Source organism: Mobula birostris, chromosome 16 (genome assembly GCF_030028105.1).
Source record: "Mobula birostris isolate sMobBir1 chromosome 16, sMobBir1.hap1, whole genome shotgun sequence".
Lineage (NCBI taxonomy): Eukaryota > Metazoa > Chordata > Chondrichthyes > Myliobatiformes > Myliobatidae > Mobula > Mobula birostris.
Genome location: NC_092385.1, coordinates 26588062 through 26605275, shown reverse-complemented (window position 1 = coordinate 26605275; position 17214 = coordinate 26588062). Strand labels below are relative to the sequence as shown.

The window sequence follows — 17214 nt, the reverse complement described above, 5'->3', positions numbered from 1 at the left end:
GAAGTTAGTTAGAATCGCTCTTATTGGATGAACTCATTTTTAACACTCGAGTGCCATGAACAACTATGAGTTAGATTTAAAATTTTGTTTTTAGCTTGCTGCATACAGGCATGAAGAATTATGATAAAATTGAATACATTGCAATTATCAGTTAATATCAGTGCTTCTGAAATTAATAGAATTTTAAATGTTTTCTGAAAATATTGGAAAGACAGTAAAAATAATGCATTTTCAAATTGTTGGCTGTGAAATTTAATCATATTAACACAACAGAATACATAAACTAACCTTGAGGGTGTAGTGAAAAATATAATGTCATTAATCCTGAGGCATCATATCATGTAGTCTTACGTCATACTATATTTTATTTATTTGTAAACTACTGAAACTCGTTGTGAAAGGAGTCTCTAAAAAACTCAACATGTATTTATTTGTAAAATATAGTTTGCAACTGAAGCAGACAAGGTCAACACAATGTGATGAATGAGAGGCAGGGAAATAAACTTTAATTGGAATTTCTTACCAGCAGTATAATGTAGAATTAAGCACTTGGTATCTTCAAATGCTCATTATGTTATGGAAAATGGATTGTCTGTTTGAGAAGATAAACAGTACAGACAAGATAGTTTATCTTTCAAGCAAATCAGAAATCCACTGAAGATGTCAGCTGCAGACTTTTGAGCCAAAGATGATGAGCAGCATGAAGCTTGTTATTTAACATTGGTTGCAATTTTATGTCAATCATATGGTTTCGTGGCCATCAACTGGAACCCTAATTACTCTGTCTTTATAAACGATGTCTAAGGATAATCTTAAAATAAATATAATTATCTCTAAATTTATGTTAGGATACAAGAAGAAAACTATGATTAAAAAGTTATATTTTTATAAAGGGTTCAAATGTGCGTTATGAAGAACGTTATGCATTTCCACAGCACCTTTGAAACATTTTCCACTTGGATTATATCATTGTGCAATGTGCCTGTTAAAGTTTAATGATTGTTACAATTTCAAAGTAAATTTATTATCAAAATACATATATGTCACCATATACTGCTTCAGATTCTTAGGCATTCACAGTAAATACGAAAAAACATAAAAGAATTAATGAAAAACCACACACAAGATGAACAGCCAATGTTAAAAAGACAGCAAACTATGTAAATACAAAAAGAAAAATAATAATAATAAATAAGGCATAACTATAGAGAACATGAGATAAAGAGTCCTGAAAAGTGAGTCCGTAGGCTGTGGAACAGTTCAGTGATGCAGCAAGTGAAGTTATCCCCTCTGATTCAAGAGCCTGATGGTTGAGGGGTAATAACTGTTCCTGAAGCTGGTAGTATGAGTCCTGAGGCTCCTGCACCTTCTTCCTGATGGCAGCAGCGAGAAGAAAGCATGACCTGGGTGGTGGGGGTCCATGAGGGCAGATGGTGCTTTCCTGTGACAATGCTCTGTATAGATGTGCTCGGTGGTTGGGAGGACTTTAACCATGATAGACTGGACCATATCCACTACTTCCTGTAGGATTTTCCATTCAAGGTCATTGGTGTGTCCTTACCAGGCTGTGATGCAGCCAGTCAATATACTCTCCACTACAAATCGATAGACGTTTGTAAAGGTTTCAAATGTCATGCCAAATCTATGCAAGTTCGTAAGGAAATTGAGGCTTTCTTCGTCATTGTAATTATGTGCTGGGCCCAGGACAGGTTCTCTGAAATGATAACACTGAGGAATTTGAAAGTGCTAACCCTTTCCGCCTCTGATCCCTTGATGAGGACTAGCTCATGAACCTCCATATTCCTCCTCCTCCTCAAGTCAATAATCACCTCCTTGTTCTCGCTGATATTGAGTGAGAGGTTGTTGTGGCACCACTCTGTCAGGTTTTCAATCTGGGCAAATTCTTAAAGAACAAAAACTAATCAAGAAAATAGCCCGGATTCGCTATGTTCATTTGAAACACTGTGATGCTTAATTGGGACAGGAAATTGTTGCTGAATAGTTTACAACTAGTGCCAATTGCGTGCACTTGTCTGTCTCTCAGGCTGTACACTGTGCTTAGAGAAAACTGCTTTTAAATAGTGTTAGTTGCGTGTGTTTGTGTTCAAAAAGCAGTGATTTTTGTCACTGATAGTCGGTGAGACATAAGCAGTAAAGCAATTCAGAACTGTTTTGCATTCTGCTGTTTCAAGCATTCAGTTTTAGAGATGCCAGAAATGACCCTTAGACCTCACAGAGAGAATTGTTTACAAATAGCTTTAGCTGCATGTGCTTGTGTTATGTTATCCATTTGGGCCAATGGACACCCATTCAAAAAGCATTGATTTTTGATAATTTAGTTTTTTATTTTGACCATGCAGGAAGGCAATGACAGTAAGTATCTGTGCTAATTTTGTTCATTTACAATCAATTAAAATGACATGGCAGCAATGAATTCTTCCATTGATAGCTATTAGGAGCTAATGCACAGTTTTTAAATACAGTTGTAGTAGTATTAGTAGTATTCTAATTTGTTTGGTATTTCATTTAAATGTATAATGTCTTACTCATTTAGAGTAGCCTATCTTTATTATGCCTTTGAACTATTTCCATGAAACTTTGGCTAACTGGGGCACCTGCTTAATTGGACTAAATTGTATTGGTCCTAATGTGTCTCAGTTTACTGGAATCCACCCTATTGATGCATACACCAGGTCTGTGAGGATTTCAAACTGTATCATCCACCGTCACACATTGTTGTAATCATCTGGCTTCTTCTTCTGCTTCTGCTTCTGCTTGGTACTGTGCAAGCACTGCCGGACAGCTGTTGTAACGCGCAGTCGGTGTGAACGGTATAGGAGTTAAATTGTAAAGTAAACTTTTTTGACTAGATCCCCTAAATCGATTTGGTTGAGTCTACCTTTAAAAAGATTAATGTCAGAAATACTGCGCAGGTCTGGCGGCAGAAGATTCCACTTTCTTGTTGATCTTGGGTAGAGGGAGTACTGGTAGCAAATCTTATTAAATGAAGGAGTTTCCAATATATGAGGTCCAGTTTGCTGTCGAGTTGAACTGAACTAGCTGATGCCGAGCTGTCTCCTGTGAAAACATCTCACTGCTGTTGGGTTGTAAAAACCATTTGCTGTTTCATTTGGCAATTGAGATAATCGTTAAGTATCTTTTTTTATTATTGGTGGGTGTTAAAGAATTGGCGAGTGCACTGCATACCATAGACCAACTCGATTGTGCTGTGTGTTTCACTAATCCTGGTTTCTCAGGAGATAGGTTAGTGATAAGTAGTCCGTAGGCTTTTCCACTCTCTGGTAATGCATTGATATTTGGGAGAAATTATTTTTTTTTTGTTTCACCCTATGTTTTATCAATGGCAATGCTGCATGGTAATTCTTTACTTCCTAATAAGCCTCCAGCTCTCCACACCCACAATACCTTTCCCAATTATACTTACATACATAGGCATGTGTGCCCATACTTCAGTTAGAATATTATACAACAAAAGTTTAGTAGACCTTAAGTAATCATTGTGTAGTATAATACAGGTCCACAATCCCTTATCCAAAATCCTTGGGATCAGTTGCATTTCGGAGTACAGAATTTTTCAGATTTCAGAGTCCCTCCTTATTGGTTCTGGGACCCCCCGCGGATACCAAAAAACACGTATGCTCAAGTCCCTTATTTAACCTGACTCAGTGCGGGTGGACTTTAGGACCCAGTGGAGCCCCGGATCTACGCACATCCTCCTGTATAATTTAAATCATCTCTAGATTATTTATAATACCTAATACAATGTAAATGTTATGTAAATAGTTGTTATACTGTATTGTTTAGGGAATAATGACAAGAAAAAGAACATTCAATAAAACATAAAAATATACAGCTTCAAACGAACCGAATCAAACACATGGTAAATGACTTATTGGAATAAATGTAGAACGTCACTGTCACTATAAAACTTCAGTAACTTGTCTTTCTGTTTATTTAAATCATATGCAGTGATAGTTCCGACACTATTTTCTTCAGTAAGACGCCGCACAGACACACCACGATCAAGCTTCTGCAATAACTCCACTTTCTGCGTTATTGATAATGATAGATGCTCCCTTCTCTTTTTCTCATTGTTATCCATAGGGGTATCTGCAGCTCCTTTTGACATTTTCACAGTGAAATTAAACACACAGTCAACAGTGAACACAAAATATCAGCAAACGGCAAATGCACGTGTAACCAGTACGAGCGCTGAGCCACAACTGACGTCTGGCGGCCTCTGCTAGTGCTGCCACATCACACCTGAGTGATGTCAGCTGTTGGCGAAAAAAACATCGGTTTTCAAAGTTTTTTGGATTTCAGAATTTCGGATAAGGGATTGTGGACCTATATAAGCATTACTTGAATTGGTAATTAGTAGAGTAGACATAGCTTTTGACATAGAGTAGACATACAGTAGAGTAGCTTCTGAACAGCACCCAATCTGAGGTTGGAGGTCGGAAGTCTGAGAAGATGTAGTTCACTTGGGTTCGCTGACTGTTTAGAAAAGGCAGTGACCCACAGCAGTTTGCAGCTTTGAGCAGCGCCAAGTCAGAGGTCAGTAGCCTGAGGAAGATGTAGCTCACTCAGGTTCACCGATTGAGTAGAGAAGGCGGGACTCGCAGCAGCTTGCAGCTCTGAGCAGTGCCCAATCCGAGGTCAAGAACAAATTAAAGTAAGGCAGGGCCGAGTGGAACAGTTAGAGTTAAAGTGGAGTTTTTGAGGCTTTAGCTCTTCGATGCATCAGTGAGGTGAGGCTTCAGTCAGAAAAGGCAAAAATAGTTCCCCCCCCGCCACACTACACTTTATTGTTCTTCGTCCTTTATATTTACTCAGTTAGGACAGTAGAAATGCCAGGCAGGATAGTGGAATACTCGTCTTGCAGCCTGTGAGAGGGTAGGGATATCTCTAGTGTCCCTTAAGACTACGCCTGCAGGAAGTACATCTAGCTGCAGCTTCTAACAATCTGTGTCAAGGAGTTGGAGCTGGAACTGGATGAACTCTGGATTATTCAGGAGGCTGGGACCTGTGCAGAAGAGACAGTTTGAACCTGAACTGGAAGTGGACTAATATCCTTGCATGAAGGTTTGCTAGTGCTGCACGATGGAGTTTAGTCTAGAGTTGCACGGGGGTGGAAACCAGAGTGCCAAAACAATTAGTGGAGAGGTTGGTAAGACCTCAGACAAAGCCAGGAATCAAAAGTTTGAGAATGGTACAACTAATGTCCAGAGCTGCATATATTTCAATGCAAGAAGTATTGTAGGAAAGACAAATTAATTATGATATTGTACCCATTAGTGAGAGGAGGGGGAGGACTAGCAGTTCAATATTTTGAGATTCCGTTGTTTTAGACATGACAGAGTAGGAGGGATTAAAGGAGGAGGGGTGGCGTTACTAGTCAGGAAAATATCACGGCAGTGCTCAGTCAGGACAGACAGGAGAACTCATCTAGTGAGGCCTTATGGGTGGAAATGAGATATAAGAAAGGTATGACCATGCTAATAGGGCTATATTACAGACCACCCAACAGTTCGCAGGATTTAGAAGAACAAATTTGTGAAGAGATCACAGACTTGCAAGAAACATAAGGTTGTTATAGTTGGTGATTTTACCTAACCACATATTGACTGGGAACCCCATACTGTGAAAGGACTAAATGGGATAGAGTTTGTCAAACGGGTTCAGGAAAATTTCCTTACTCAGTACGTAGAAGTCCCAATGAGAAAAGGTGTGATACTTGATCTGCTATTTGGAAATGAGACAGGGCAGGTGGCAGAAGTTTGTGTCTGGGAACACTTGCAGCTTGTGATCACAATGTCATTAGTTTCAAAGTAAATGTTTAAAAAGATAGGTCTAGTCCGTGGGTTGAGATTCTAAATAGGAGAAAGACCAATTTTGATGGTATCAGAAAGGATCTGGCAAGTGTGGAATGGGACAGGCTGTTTTATGGCAGAGGTCTACTTGGTAAGGGGGAGGCATTCAAAAGTGAATTTTTGAGAATTAAAAGCTTGTATGTGCCTGTTAGAATTAAAGATAACAAGTTTAGAAAACCTTGGTTTTCAAGTGACGTTGAGGCCCTGGTTAAGGAGAAAAAGGAGGTGCCTGGCAGCCATAGGCAGGTAGGAACAAATTGAAGTACTTATGGAGTATAAGAAATGCAAGGAAACACTTAAGAAAGAAATCAAGGGGGCTAAAGACGTGCGGTTGCCGTAGCTGATGAGGTTAAGAGAATCCTAAGGAATTCTACAGATATGTCAAGGGGAAAAGGATTGCAAGGGACAAAATTCATCCTTTGGAAGATCATTGTAATCTATGCGTGGAGCTGAAAGAGATGGGGTAGGTTTTGAATAAATTTTTTGCATCTGCATTCACTCAGGAGAGGGACACATGGTCTATAGTGGTATTAACTTCATGGACCCTATACAGATTACAGAGGAGGAGGTGTTTGCAGTCCTGAGGTAAATTATCATTTTTATATCATTTTTGTATCATTTTTAATGCATGCATTTCTGAATGACAATAAACGAGGACTGAGTGTCCTCATAATCTAATCTAAAAAAAATCCGGGTGAATAAATCCCCAGAGCCTGACAAGGTGTTCCCTCAGACCCTGCGGGAGTCAAGTGCAAAAAGTGCCAGGGCCCTAGCAGAGATATTATCCTCATCCTTAGTGACAGGAGAGGTACCAAAGATTTGAAGGATAGCCAGTATTATTCCACTGTTTAAGAAAGGCTCTAAAAATAAACCAGGAAATTATGGGGCCATTGGTCTGACATCATTAGTGTGAAAGATATTGGAAGTATTCTAAGGGACCGGATATATGAGTATTTGGATGGCATGGACTGGTTAAGGATAGTCAGCATGGCTTGGTGCGAGGTAGGTCATGTCTAACTAATCTTAAAGTTTTTTGAGGAAATTACCAGGAAAGTTGTTGAAGTCAAGACAGTGAATGTTGTCTACATGGACTTCAGCAAGGCATTTGGCAAGGTCCCGCATGGGGGGTTGGTCAAGAAGGTTCAGTCACTCGGCACTCAAGATGAGATAGCAACTTGGATTAGACATTGCTTTGTGGGAGAAGCCAAAGAGTGGTACTAGAAGAGAGCCTCTCTGACTGGAGGCCTGTGACTAGAGGAATGCCACAGGGATCGGTGCTGGGTTTGTTATTGCTTGTGATCTAGATCAATGATCTGAATGATAATGTGGCTAACTGGATCAGCAACTTTGCAGATGACACCAAGATTGGGGCTATAGTGGACAGCGAGGAAGGCTATCATGGTTTGCAGCGGGATCTGGACCAGCTAGAAAAATGGGCTGAGAAATGGCAGATGGAATTTAATGCAGACAAGTGTGAGGTGTTGCACTTCGGTAGGACCGACCAGGTTAGATCTTGCACAGTGAACGGTAGGGAATTGTTGAGTGCTGTAGAGAAAAGAGATCTGGGAATTCAAGTTGTATAAGATGTTGATGAGGCCTAATTTAGAGTATTGTGTGCAGTTTTGATCACCTACCTACAGGAAAGATGTGAATAAATTTGAAAGAGAAAACTCCTGACGAAGGGTCTCGGCTCGAAGCATCAACTCTACCTCTTCCTATAGATGCTGCCTGACCTGCTGTGTTCACCAGCAATGTTTATGTGTGTTGCTTACAAGGATGATGCTGGGTCTGGAGGACCTGACTTAGAGTACCCAAGTTATGAGGAAAGATTGAATAAGGTTGGACTTTATTCCTTGGAATGTAGAAGACTGAGAGGAGATTTGATAGAGGTATACAAAATAATGAGGGGTATAGATAAGGTAAATGCAAGCAGGCTTTTGATGGAAGTTGGGTTGGACAACAACCAGAGGTCATGGGTTAACGGTGAAAGGTTACAAGTTTAGAGAGGAAACTCTTCACTTAGAGGGTTATGAGAGTGTGGAATGAGCTGCCAGCGCAAGTGGTGCATGCAAGCTCAATTTCAACGTTTAAGAGAAGTTTTGAATGGATACATGGATAGTACGGATATGGAGGACTATGGTCCTGGTTTGGCATGGGTAAGAGGGGGCAAAGTACCTGTCTCTGTGCTGTACTTTCCTGTGACTCTATGACATGGACACTATTTAAGATTATATAAATTTTAATTTGTTAAGTAACTTTTGCTGGCTTATCTAAATGCGCTTTGTAAATATGAGAAGGCAATTTTCAAAACACTAACTCATTATTACAATTTATTGTTATGGGATCAATTTTCTCATCTAATATATCATTGGATATTCAGATCAGCTGAAAAGAAAAAATATCCACTTGACATTCTAAATGATTTCCTTTGGTGAATAATGAAAATAAATGGGCATTATATCCTACAGAGATATCAGACAATTTTAAATGAGAATTTGAAAAATGATTTTGATTTTGGCATTGTACAAACAAAATTTGAGGTCACAGGTGTTCCTTTTAGAATTTCTTAACCTTAACTGATTGCTCCACTTGCAGTGTTAGTCCATGTGAACCTGGCAAATAGAACTTTTATCTCACAATTAGGCTGCCAGCTTGAACTGGTATTCTGAAGTTGCTGTCATTTGATTCCTAATTAAGGATCTTGGTGTTATAAATCTGTCTAGATTATCTTAATCCATAGCATGCACGTTTCCATAAAGTATTAAAAAAAGAGGAGTTTGGTGAGCGTGGATAGAAAGAGTAGGAACTGTTGCTTTTAACAAGTCAATCAAAAATATATAATCACTGAATATAAACTTTAAAAGTGAAACTGAGGTAACAATGAGGATTGATGCACTTAAGTATAACCAAATAATAAGTATCTAAAAGTTGATGGAGCAGGAATACAACATTTTCTTAAATTACTGATTTCGGAATTATCACTAAGTCCTGTTGCTTTGAATTACAATGTTATATGGGAACTTTAGAATATTTCTTATTGTGTAGATTGTATGTGCAGAAATACCTCTAACTAATAGTTCAAACAAAGAAATTCTGAGCTTCAACAGCAGCTAGCACTGAGCACCAAAGGTGCATCTTGCTGAACCTGTTTTATTGTCAACTGTGTGGTCCATAATTTCACAGTCATATGGCAACCTGGCAAATACAGTCCTTGCAGGTCAACATCTTAGTCATAAGTGTGAGGTTGTTAATTTTCCAGAGCCATTTTGTGAATTGTATGGAACTGTTGCCTGCCCTGCTATTGTATTTTTCATTGAGAACATGGTGTCTGTCACAATGGATCAAAGTTAACAAAATTCTTAACTATTTCCAGGTAAATATTGTTAAGTCTAATTGCAGGCATAGATGCGAAGCATTTTCCCATAATTAGAGAGGGGAAAGAGTAGAAGCTGGTAGGTAATGGGTGTGACCAGTTAAGGGGAAAGTGCACGGGTGAGAAGGCTGTAGTAAGAGGTTGGGAGGGGATGGGTGGAGCGGATAAAGGGCTGAAGAAGTATTTGATAGGAGAGGACAGTAGTTTATGGAAAAAAGTCCAGGTGAATTGAATTGAATTGACTTTATTACTTATAAGAGGAGTAAAGATCTTTAGGTTATGTCTCTGTCTAAATGTGCAATGTGAAATTTATAGTAATTTATAATAAATAGTATGTACAACAGGACAGTCAATATAACATAGAAATACAGTTGTGTCAGCATAAATTAAGCAGTCTGATGGCCTGGTGGAAGAAGCTGTCCTGGAGCCTGTTGGTTCTGGCTTTTATGCTGCGGTACCATTTCCCAGATGGTAGCAGCTGAAGCAGTTTGTGGTTGGGGTTACTTGGGTCCCCGATTATCCTTTGCCCCTTTTATACACACCTGTCTTTGTATATGTCCTGAATAGTGGGATGTTCACATCTACAGATGTGGAGGGAACCAGAGAGATAAGATGGGCAGGTGAGGAGGAAAGAAGGGAGGGAGAGGGTAACCAGATTGGGGAATAGAAAAAAAGAAAAGGAGGGAGGGGTTAATAAAACAAGAGGTTGGAGAAATCAATACTCGTCATCAGATTGAAGGCTACTCAGATGGCATATGGGGACTTGCTCCTTCAACTTGAGTTTGGCCTCATCATGGCAGTAGCTGAGGGCATGTATAGACATGTCAGAATAGGAAATTGAATTGAAATGGGTTTCCCACAGGAGATTCAGCCTTTTGAAACAGACAGAGCAAAGGTGCTTGACAAAGCCATCCCCCAACTCTTGTGTTTATCAAGGTCCTCATTTTTGTTTACTGCATAGATTCTGCAAGGATTAGTAAAAAGGATTTAATTATCACTTCCAATACTTTAACCTTATTGTCCAAATCCATAGGAAGGTCAGTTTCTTCTGTTTATTGGAGCCTGCTCAGTTGTATGAATTGCTGGAAGGCACTATACAAAGAAATTACCATCAATTATGTAGAGTTTGCTTCAATGCCTTTTGACATTCCTGAGCCAAGCTCACAACTCTATATTGGTGTTTAATTCACTGCTGTATTCTGGTTAATGGGCATCAAGGCATGTGGACACACCAGAGGGCATGCAAAGTTTCAGGTTAAATTTCTTCAGGATCATGTGTCATTCCTGGTTACTGTTAGCACTGCAGGGAGGAATTGGGTAACCTTGATGATGCAGAGATAATATTCTGGCAGAAGGCACTTGCAAAGTGCCTTGCTTTTGAAATATGTTAGACTGGATGGAAACTAGAGGGAAACATTTTTGAAGTGTTTAAGGGAATTTCCAGTATATTGCTAGCCCCACAAATGAAGAACTATAACTAGGTTTGATTCCAGAGCATGAACCAGGCCAAATGGAAGACGTACAAGGTTTAGAATAGTCATGGAACAGATATGAATGAAAGCAACTTGTGTTATTCCAATGCTATTTTAAGTACACTGTGTACTGTAAATAAACATTCATGCCATTAAGTGTGTTCCTGATGTTATACCTGCTGAGCTAGACATTTCTTTGTTTTTTTGTTTCTTTGTATTCATTTGACATTTCCCACACTTCAGATGTCTAATCCACTAAAAAAAGCAACATTTTTTAGCAAGTCAATATCTTGGCTTGGGAAAGCTGATCAGTTGGAGAAGGGTTGATTTCAAAAGGATAAGAATACACTTAATAACATCAGGAACACATTTAATGGCATGAATGTTTATTTACAGTTCACAGTGTACTTAAGATAGCATTAGAATAACACAAGTTGCTTTCATTCATATCTGTTTCCATGGCTATTCTAAACCTTGATGAGGGGAAATTGGAATCAATAATTGGCAGGCAAAACTATTGAGAAGACGAGCCTATTAAGGAAGATGTCAATGATACGGTGAATGTAACATGCTACAAGAGAAGTACATGCTGCAATTGAAGCTATTAAAGCTCCATTGAGCAAAGAGGAGAACAAAACTGAAAAAAGCATATTCTCGGATGCTGGGTTGATAACACAAGTGAGAATGAGATTGATTAGTGAAAGATCAGAGGAGAAGTAAAAGAGGAAATTAAAAATATGGAAAAAGACTGATGACAAAAATAACTATCTTCTAAACATCTTCAATTTGCATTTAGACTTGTAACCATATAGCAAGAGAAGAGTTTTTTTAAATGGACTGAAAGGGCATCTTCCTATGTTGGCAGGGATCACAGGTGAGATAGTAAATGACTTCGCATTGATCCTTATCAAGAAAGAACAAGCCATTGGAATCATAACAAAGGAATTTGTCATGGACGTAGTAAGTTAAAAATCACAAAAGAGGAAAAGGAGGCACTAGAGAGGCTAGCTATACTTAAAGTGTTAATATCTCCAGACCCATGTGAGCTGCAACCTAGATTATGAGGGAAACAAAGTTGGAAATCACAGAAGTATTGATCGTATCTTAAAAATTGTAGCTTCCAATTTCAATAATGGGAAGAATGCCCAAAGGTTGCTGAATTGCAAAAGAGACAGAGAAATTGAGAGAAGGGGGTGGCATTCTTACATGTAACAAGGTGGGAAGAGGTATAGTCCAGGCAGCTGTGAGAATCAGTAGGTTTATAATAGACATCAGTAGATAAGCTGTCTCCAGAGATGGAGAGAGAGCTCAAGAAAGGGGAGGGAGATGTTGGAAATAGACCAGGAAAATTTGAGGCAGGGTGGAAGTTGGAGGCAAAGTTGATGAAGCCTGTTTCAATGTAGGTTTTTGGCTGCTTCAGATATATTTTTCGGCTATTTTCATGCTCTCTTTGTGACAAAATGGCACCGATAATTGACGACTCTTTGCATGCAGCTCCGAGGAAGCAGCATTGTTTTAAGCTGTTCAAACAGAATCTATCAATACTGAAAATCGTTGGATCCTGGATGTCAGACTCAGGTTGCGAGTGTAGTTCTGCTTTAAGAAAATGTAAGCATGGAAGACATGCTGGTCTGCATATATGATTGAAACATAGAAGTTTTAGTCTCCCACAACCAATTATCCTACTGGTGAATGTGCACTCTCTGGAAAATAAAGCAGACTTCAGAGCAAGACTGCAAGACCTGGGGGGCATTAGAGACTGCTGTGTACTTTGCTTCATGGAAATATGGCTCACCACTGCCATTTCAGATGCAGTGCTGCAGCCCTATGGCTTCACCATTCTCTGCAAAGATAGAATAGTTCAGTCTTTTAAAGATAGAGGAGGTAGAGTATGCTTGATGTTTAATTTATCGTGGTGTACAGATGTGACGGTTCTGTCTCAATCCTACTCTTTCATTCTGGAATATCTAGCAAATAAATGTCGTCCATTTTCCACCATCATACTGGTAGTGGTTTACATTCACCACAGGCCAAAGGCAAGCAGGCACTGGATGAACTGAGCTCCATGATCAGTCACAAAACAGCACATCCGGATGCATTCCGTATTATTGTGGGGGATTTCAACAGGCCAGCTTGAAGAAGTCTTTGGACAACCGCCACCAACATATACCTGTGGAGCCTGAGGAGCCAACACACTTGACCACTGTTATACCACCATCAAGAGCATTTACTATGCCATCCCACGCCCACAATTTGGAAAGTCCGATTAACTGGCTGTACTTCTACTACCAGCATATAGGCAGAAACTAAAGACAGTAACACCATTGGTAAGGATCAAGCCATTATGGTCAACAGAGCAGGAGGAGTGCTTACTAGACAGCTTTGAATCAATGGACTGGACAATATTCAGGGATTTTTCTTTGAATCTGAAGGAAATGTACCTCATTTGTCACTGACTTCATCAAGACCTGTGTGGTGAGTGTGTGCCTTCGAGAATATACCGGACATAAACAAACCAAAATCTGGGAATGAACCAGGAGATTCCCAGTCTGCTGAGGGTTAGATCTGTGACATTCAAGACCAATGAACTAGAACTATACATGAAGCCCAGGTACAACTTAAGAAAGGCCATTTTAAGAGTGTAAATCAATTCTGATTGAAGTTAGAGATAACAGCTCTGGCAGGGTTTGCAGACCATTGCTTCATACAAAAAGTGAAACCTAACATCATGAATGGCTGTGTTGCTTCACTCCCAGATGAGCTCAATGCTTTTTCATGCTTTGAACAGGAGAATAAAACTACACCTGTGCGACTCCCTCCAGCATCTGTCCCTGTGATCTCTTTCTCGGAGGCCAACGTCAGCACATCTTTCATGAGGGTGAACCCTCGCAAAGCATCAGGCTCTGAGTTGTACCTGGTAGGACACTGATAACCTGTGCCAACCATCGGGCGGGAGTGTTCAGGGACGTCTTTAATCTCTCACCGCTTCGAAAAGGCAACAATCGTACCAGTCCCCAAGAAGAGCAGGGTGAGCTGACTCAGTGACTTATCATCCACCTACATTCACATCTGCTGTGATGAACTACTTTAAGAGGTTGGTCATGAAGCAAGAACCTGGACCTGTTGCAATTTTTCTATCGCCACAATAGACCTACAGAGGGTGCAAACTCACTAGTTTTCCACTCTGCCTTGGATCACCTAATACCTATATTAGGCTGCTGTTTATTGATTACAGCTCAGTGTTCAACACAATCACACTCTCAGTTTTAAATAACAAGCTCCAAAACATGGGTCTCCTCTTGCCTCTGCTACTGGATGCTAGACTTCCTCACCGGTAGACTCACAGGTTGCAGTGAATACAGGACTGACAGTGTTGGAATTTGAATGCATGCAGTGTACTAGACATGACAAATGAGTTCATAGCCCAGATTGAAGTTGGTGGATATGATGTTGTGGGCATTACAGCAACATAGCTAAAAGAGCATCAGAGCTAGGAGCTAAATGTGCCAGTATTGGCACCCTATTGAAAAGACAGGTGGGGAGAAGGGTGCCCCTGCTGGTATAAAAATGAAATTAAATTGTTAGAAAGAAGTAATATAATATCAGAAGATGTAGACTCCTTGTGGGAAGAACCTCAAAAGTAAAAAGACCATATGGATACCTTCCAAATTATGTATCAGTATTTTTCTGGTTAAATATATATACAGGTTTTCCCCGCTATCCGAAGGTAGAGCGTTCCTATGAAACGGTTCATAAGCCGAAATGTCGTAAAGTGAATAAGCAATTACCATTTATTAATATGGGAAAAATATTTGAGCGTTCCCAGGCCCAAAAAATAACCTACAAAATCATGCCAAGTAACACATAAAACCTAAAATAACAGTAACATATAGTAAAAGCAGGAATGATATGATAAATGCACAGCCTATATAAAGTAGAAATACTTTTCTGCAGCACTGTCTAGCACAGCGAAAATCTCACAGAAACGCTCTCGGCAGAAACACGGCGCAAGCACTCTTGACAGAAACACTCTCTCTAGTAACCATTAAGCTATGAAGCTGCCAAATCATACCAAATAACACATAAAAATACACAGCCTATATAAAGTAGAAATAATGTATGTACAGTGTAGTCACAGTTAAACACTTGCTTATACGAACAACCACCTGACGCAATCGGCAATTGCCTCTGATCTGGGCCAACATTTACGTGCCAGGCGGCACCTAATTAATAAGATTGTTTATTTTGGCTTTTTTCTTAAAGATGTTCTGACTACCACTGCACTCCTGCATTCTTCGTGGCAATGTATCGGTCCGCGGCCCAGAGGTTGGAACCACTGCTCAAACTATGAAGCTGCCCTCGCCTCAGAAACCGATCAAACCACCCATGACTGCCTTTAAATTCCATTTTCGCAACACTTTCATTACCACCGTCCCATGCTTTCTGTTTGAGCTTATTAAAAAGACTGACTGATTTCTCCTTAGGTATAAGAAAACTCAGTGGAACACCACGCTTTGTTCACCCATCAATCCACTCAAGCAATAGACTTTTCATTTTATCCATTGTTGGATGCCGACTAAGAGAGACCACTTTGCTACGAGCAGAACCAACAGTAACATCGGCAGCTTTCAGGATTTTCTCTCTCTGCGTATAAATAGTGCAAATGGTGGACATAGGCAAGTTCAATGTGCAGACAATGTCCTTACTTCACTCACCACAATCAAAATGCTCAATTATGTCTAGTTTTACGCTAAGTGTAACACCCTTACGAGCTCTTTTAGGCTGTTCCGATACCTTAGAACTCATCTTGCTCACGGATGCACAAAATAAATCGAGATAAAGCACGTGTTTAAGCAATGCTGGCTAGAATGCAGTTCCAGGGGAGGAGCTTGGCTGTTCGGGTGCACGCTGCCTTTTTTCGTAACAGTGAAAACACCTTCTGTTAGCGAAAACAGGTAACTAATGTAGGTCTTTCATAACAGCGAGGTGCCGTAAAGCGAACGTTCGGAAAACAGGGACCACCTGTATCAAAAATTATGTAAGCTGACCCCTCAAAATTAAATCAACACACACAAAATGCTGGAGGAACTCAGCAGGCCAGGCAGCATCTATGGAAAAGAGTACAGTCGATGTTTTGGGCCGAGACTCGGCGTTTTGTGTGTGTTGCTTAGATTTCCAGAATCTGCAGATTTTTTTTTGTTTGTGCCTCAAAATTAAATTGTAGATTTTTATAACCCTTTAATTATTTTAAAAATCTGTGTAAATGTCTGCCTGCCTATCCAAGAAACCCCAGTCCATGAGTATTTCTTTTGAAAGAAGTATACAGGGTATATTTGAAATGGTTATTTTTAGTTCCAGATGTATAACACCAGGACGCAGGAATATATGGATATTGAAGTTCAATTGTCCAAAAGATATAATTCAGTTCCAAGTGAACATGAGTCTTAGTTTAACTCTGAAGGTATGTGTACATACATGCACAATTCAAGAGCTTACTGGGGCCTCTGGTGAGCATGGTAAATCAGATTTAGAAAAGCATCTCCGAGAACTAAAACTGACAGAAAATGTTTTCTTCCAAACTTTGATCCTATATATAATGTCAGTTGTACTTTTGAGAATGATACTGAATAACAGTTTTCTTTATTTGGTCATACATTTCTCTGAGATGACATAAAATTGAAGTGCAAGAACAAGCAGGTTTATCAAAGCTTTGTTCATTCTGTATACAAATTGAATTTCTTCCTAAGTTGCAGACCAGTAATATTCTGTATCAAACACAGATATAAATTAGCATGTAAAGTGGTTCCATTATACTTAGGCCCATGGCCACCAAGTTTTGAATAGGGGAATGAAAACTCATTACTTATCTTGTAAAAAGGGTTATTTTTAAATTCCATTTTCTCATCTATGTTCTATATGACCTGAATATAAATGATGTGAATATATGCAGCTCTCCTCAGAAAAAAAAATCATCGGATTGACAAGGTTTTTCTTATTTCATTCTCTTCAGGATTACTGATTTGGGAAATAACAAACGGCGACTATATTTATCAACTATCCACAAGGAATTTTCTGCAACTCCACTACATGCAAAAATACCACTCAGTATCATCAAACGAAAAATTGTAAGTGATTGTTGAAATAATTGTGACTTGCTACATAATCATACAATCTTTCACTGTTATATATGTTATCTCTCAATGGTTCCATATATTTCAAGTTTTGCATTGAGTGGCAGACATTCTTTCTGAATATTTTGAACTGTGTACTATGCTTTGAGAAAAATCAGTGTGGCATATTACACTTACTGTCTAAAGTTGGAAATGTAATTTTATTTTCCTGCAAATGGCTAACGGTGAATCTATATATGCTTCCATTTTTGAAACGGTCTTAGGGTTTTATTGCATGATACTCAAAAATTATACAGAATTCTATAAAATATTTAGTACATTAATTTTTGCTAATTCTTAATGAA

At 39.3% G+C, this 17214-nt stretch overlaps 1 protein-coding gene across 9 annotated transcripts in view; it reads left to right on the top strand.

Moving 5' to 3' along the window:
* The window catches only part of cfap20dc (CFAP20 domain containing), a 492691-nt gene that overhangs the window by 212558 nt on the left and 262919 nt on the right, over positions 1-17214 (top strand). For 8 of the 9 annotated variants that reach the window (XM_072280490.1, XM_072280488.1, XM_072280492.1 and 5 more), the window contains one exon: positions 16750-16864. In XM_072280490.1, the coding sequence (XP_072136591.1) occupies positions 16750-16864 (115 nt within the window). Of the gene's footprint in view, positions 1-6416; positions 6480-16749; positions 16865-17214 lie in introns of those variants that run through there. The other variant, XM_072280491.1, reaches the window with a different exon arrangement.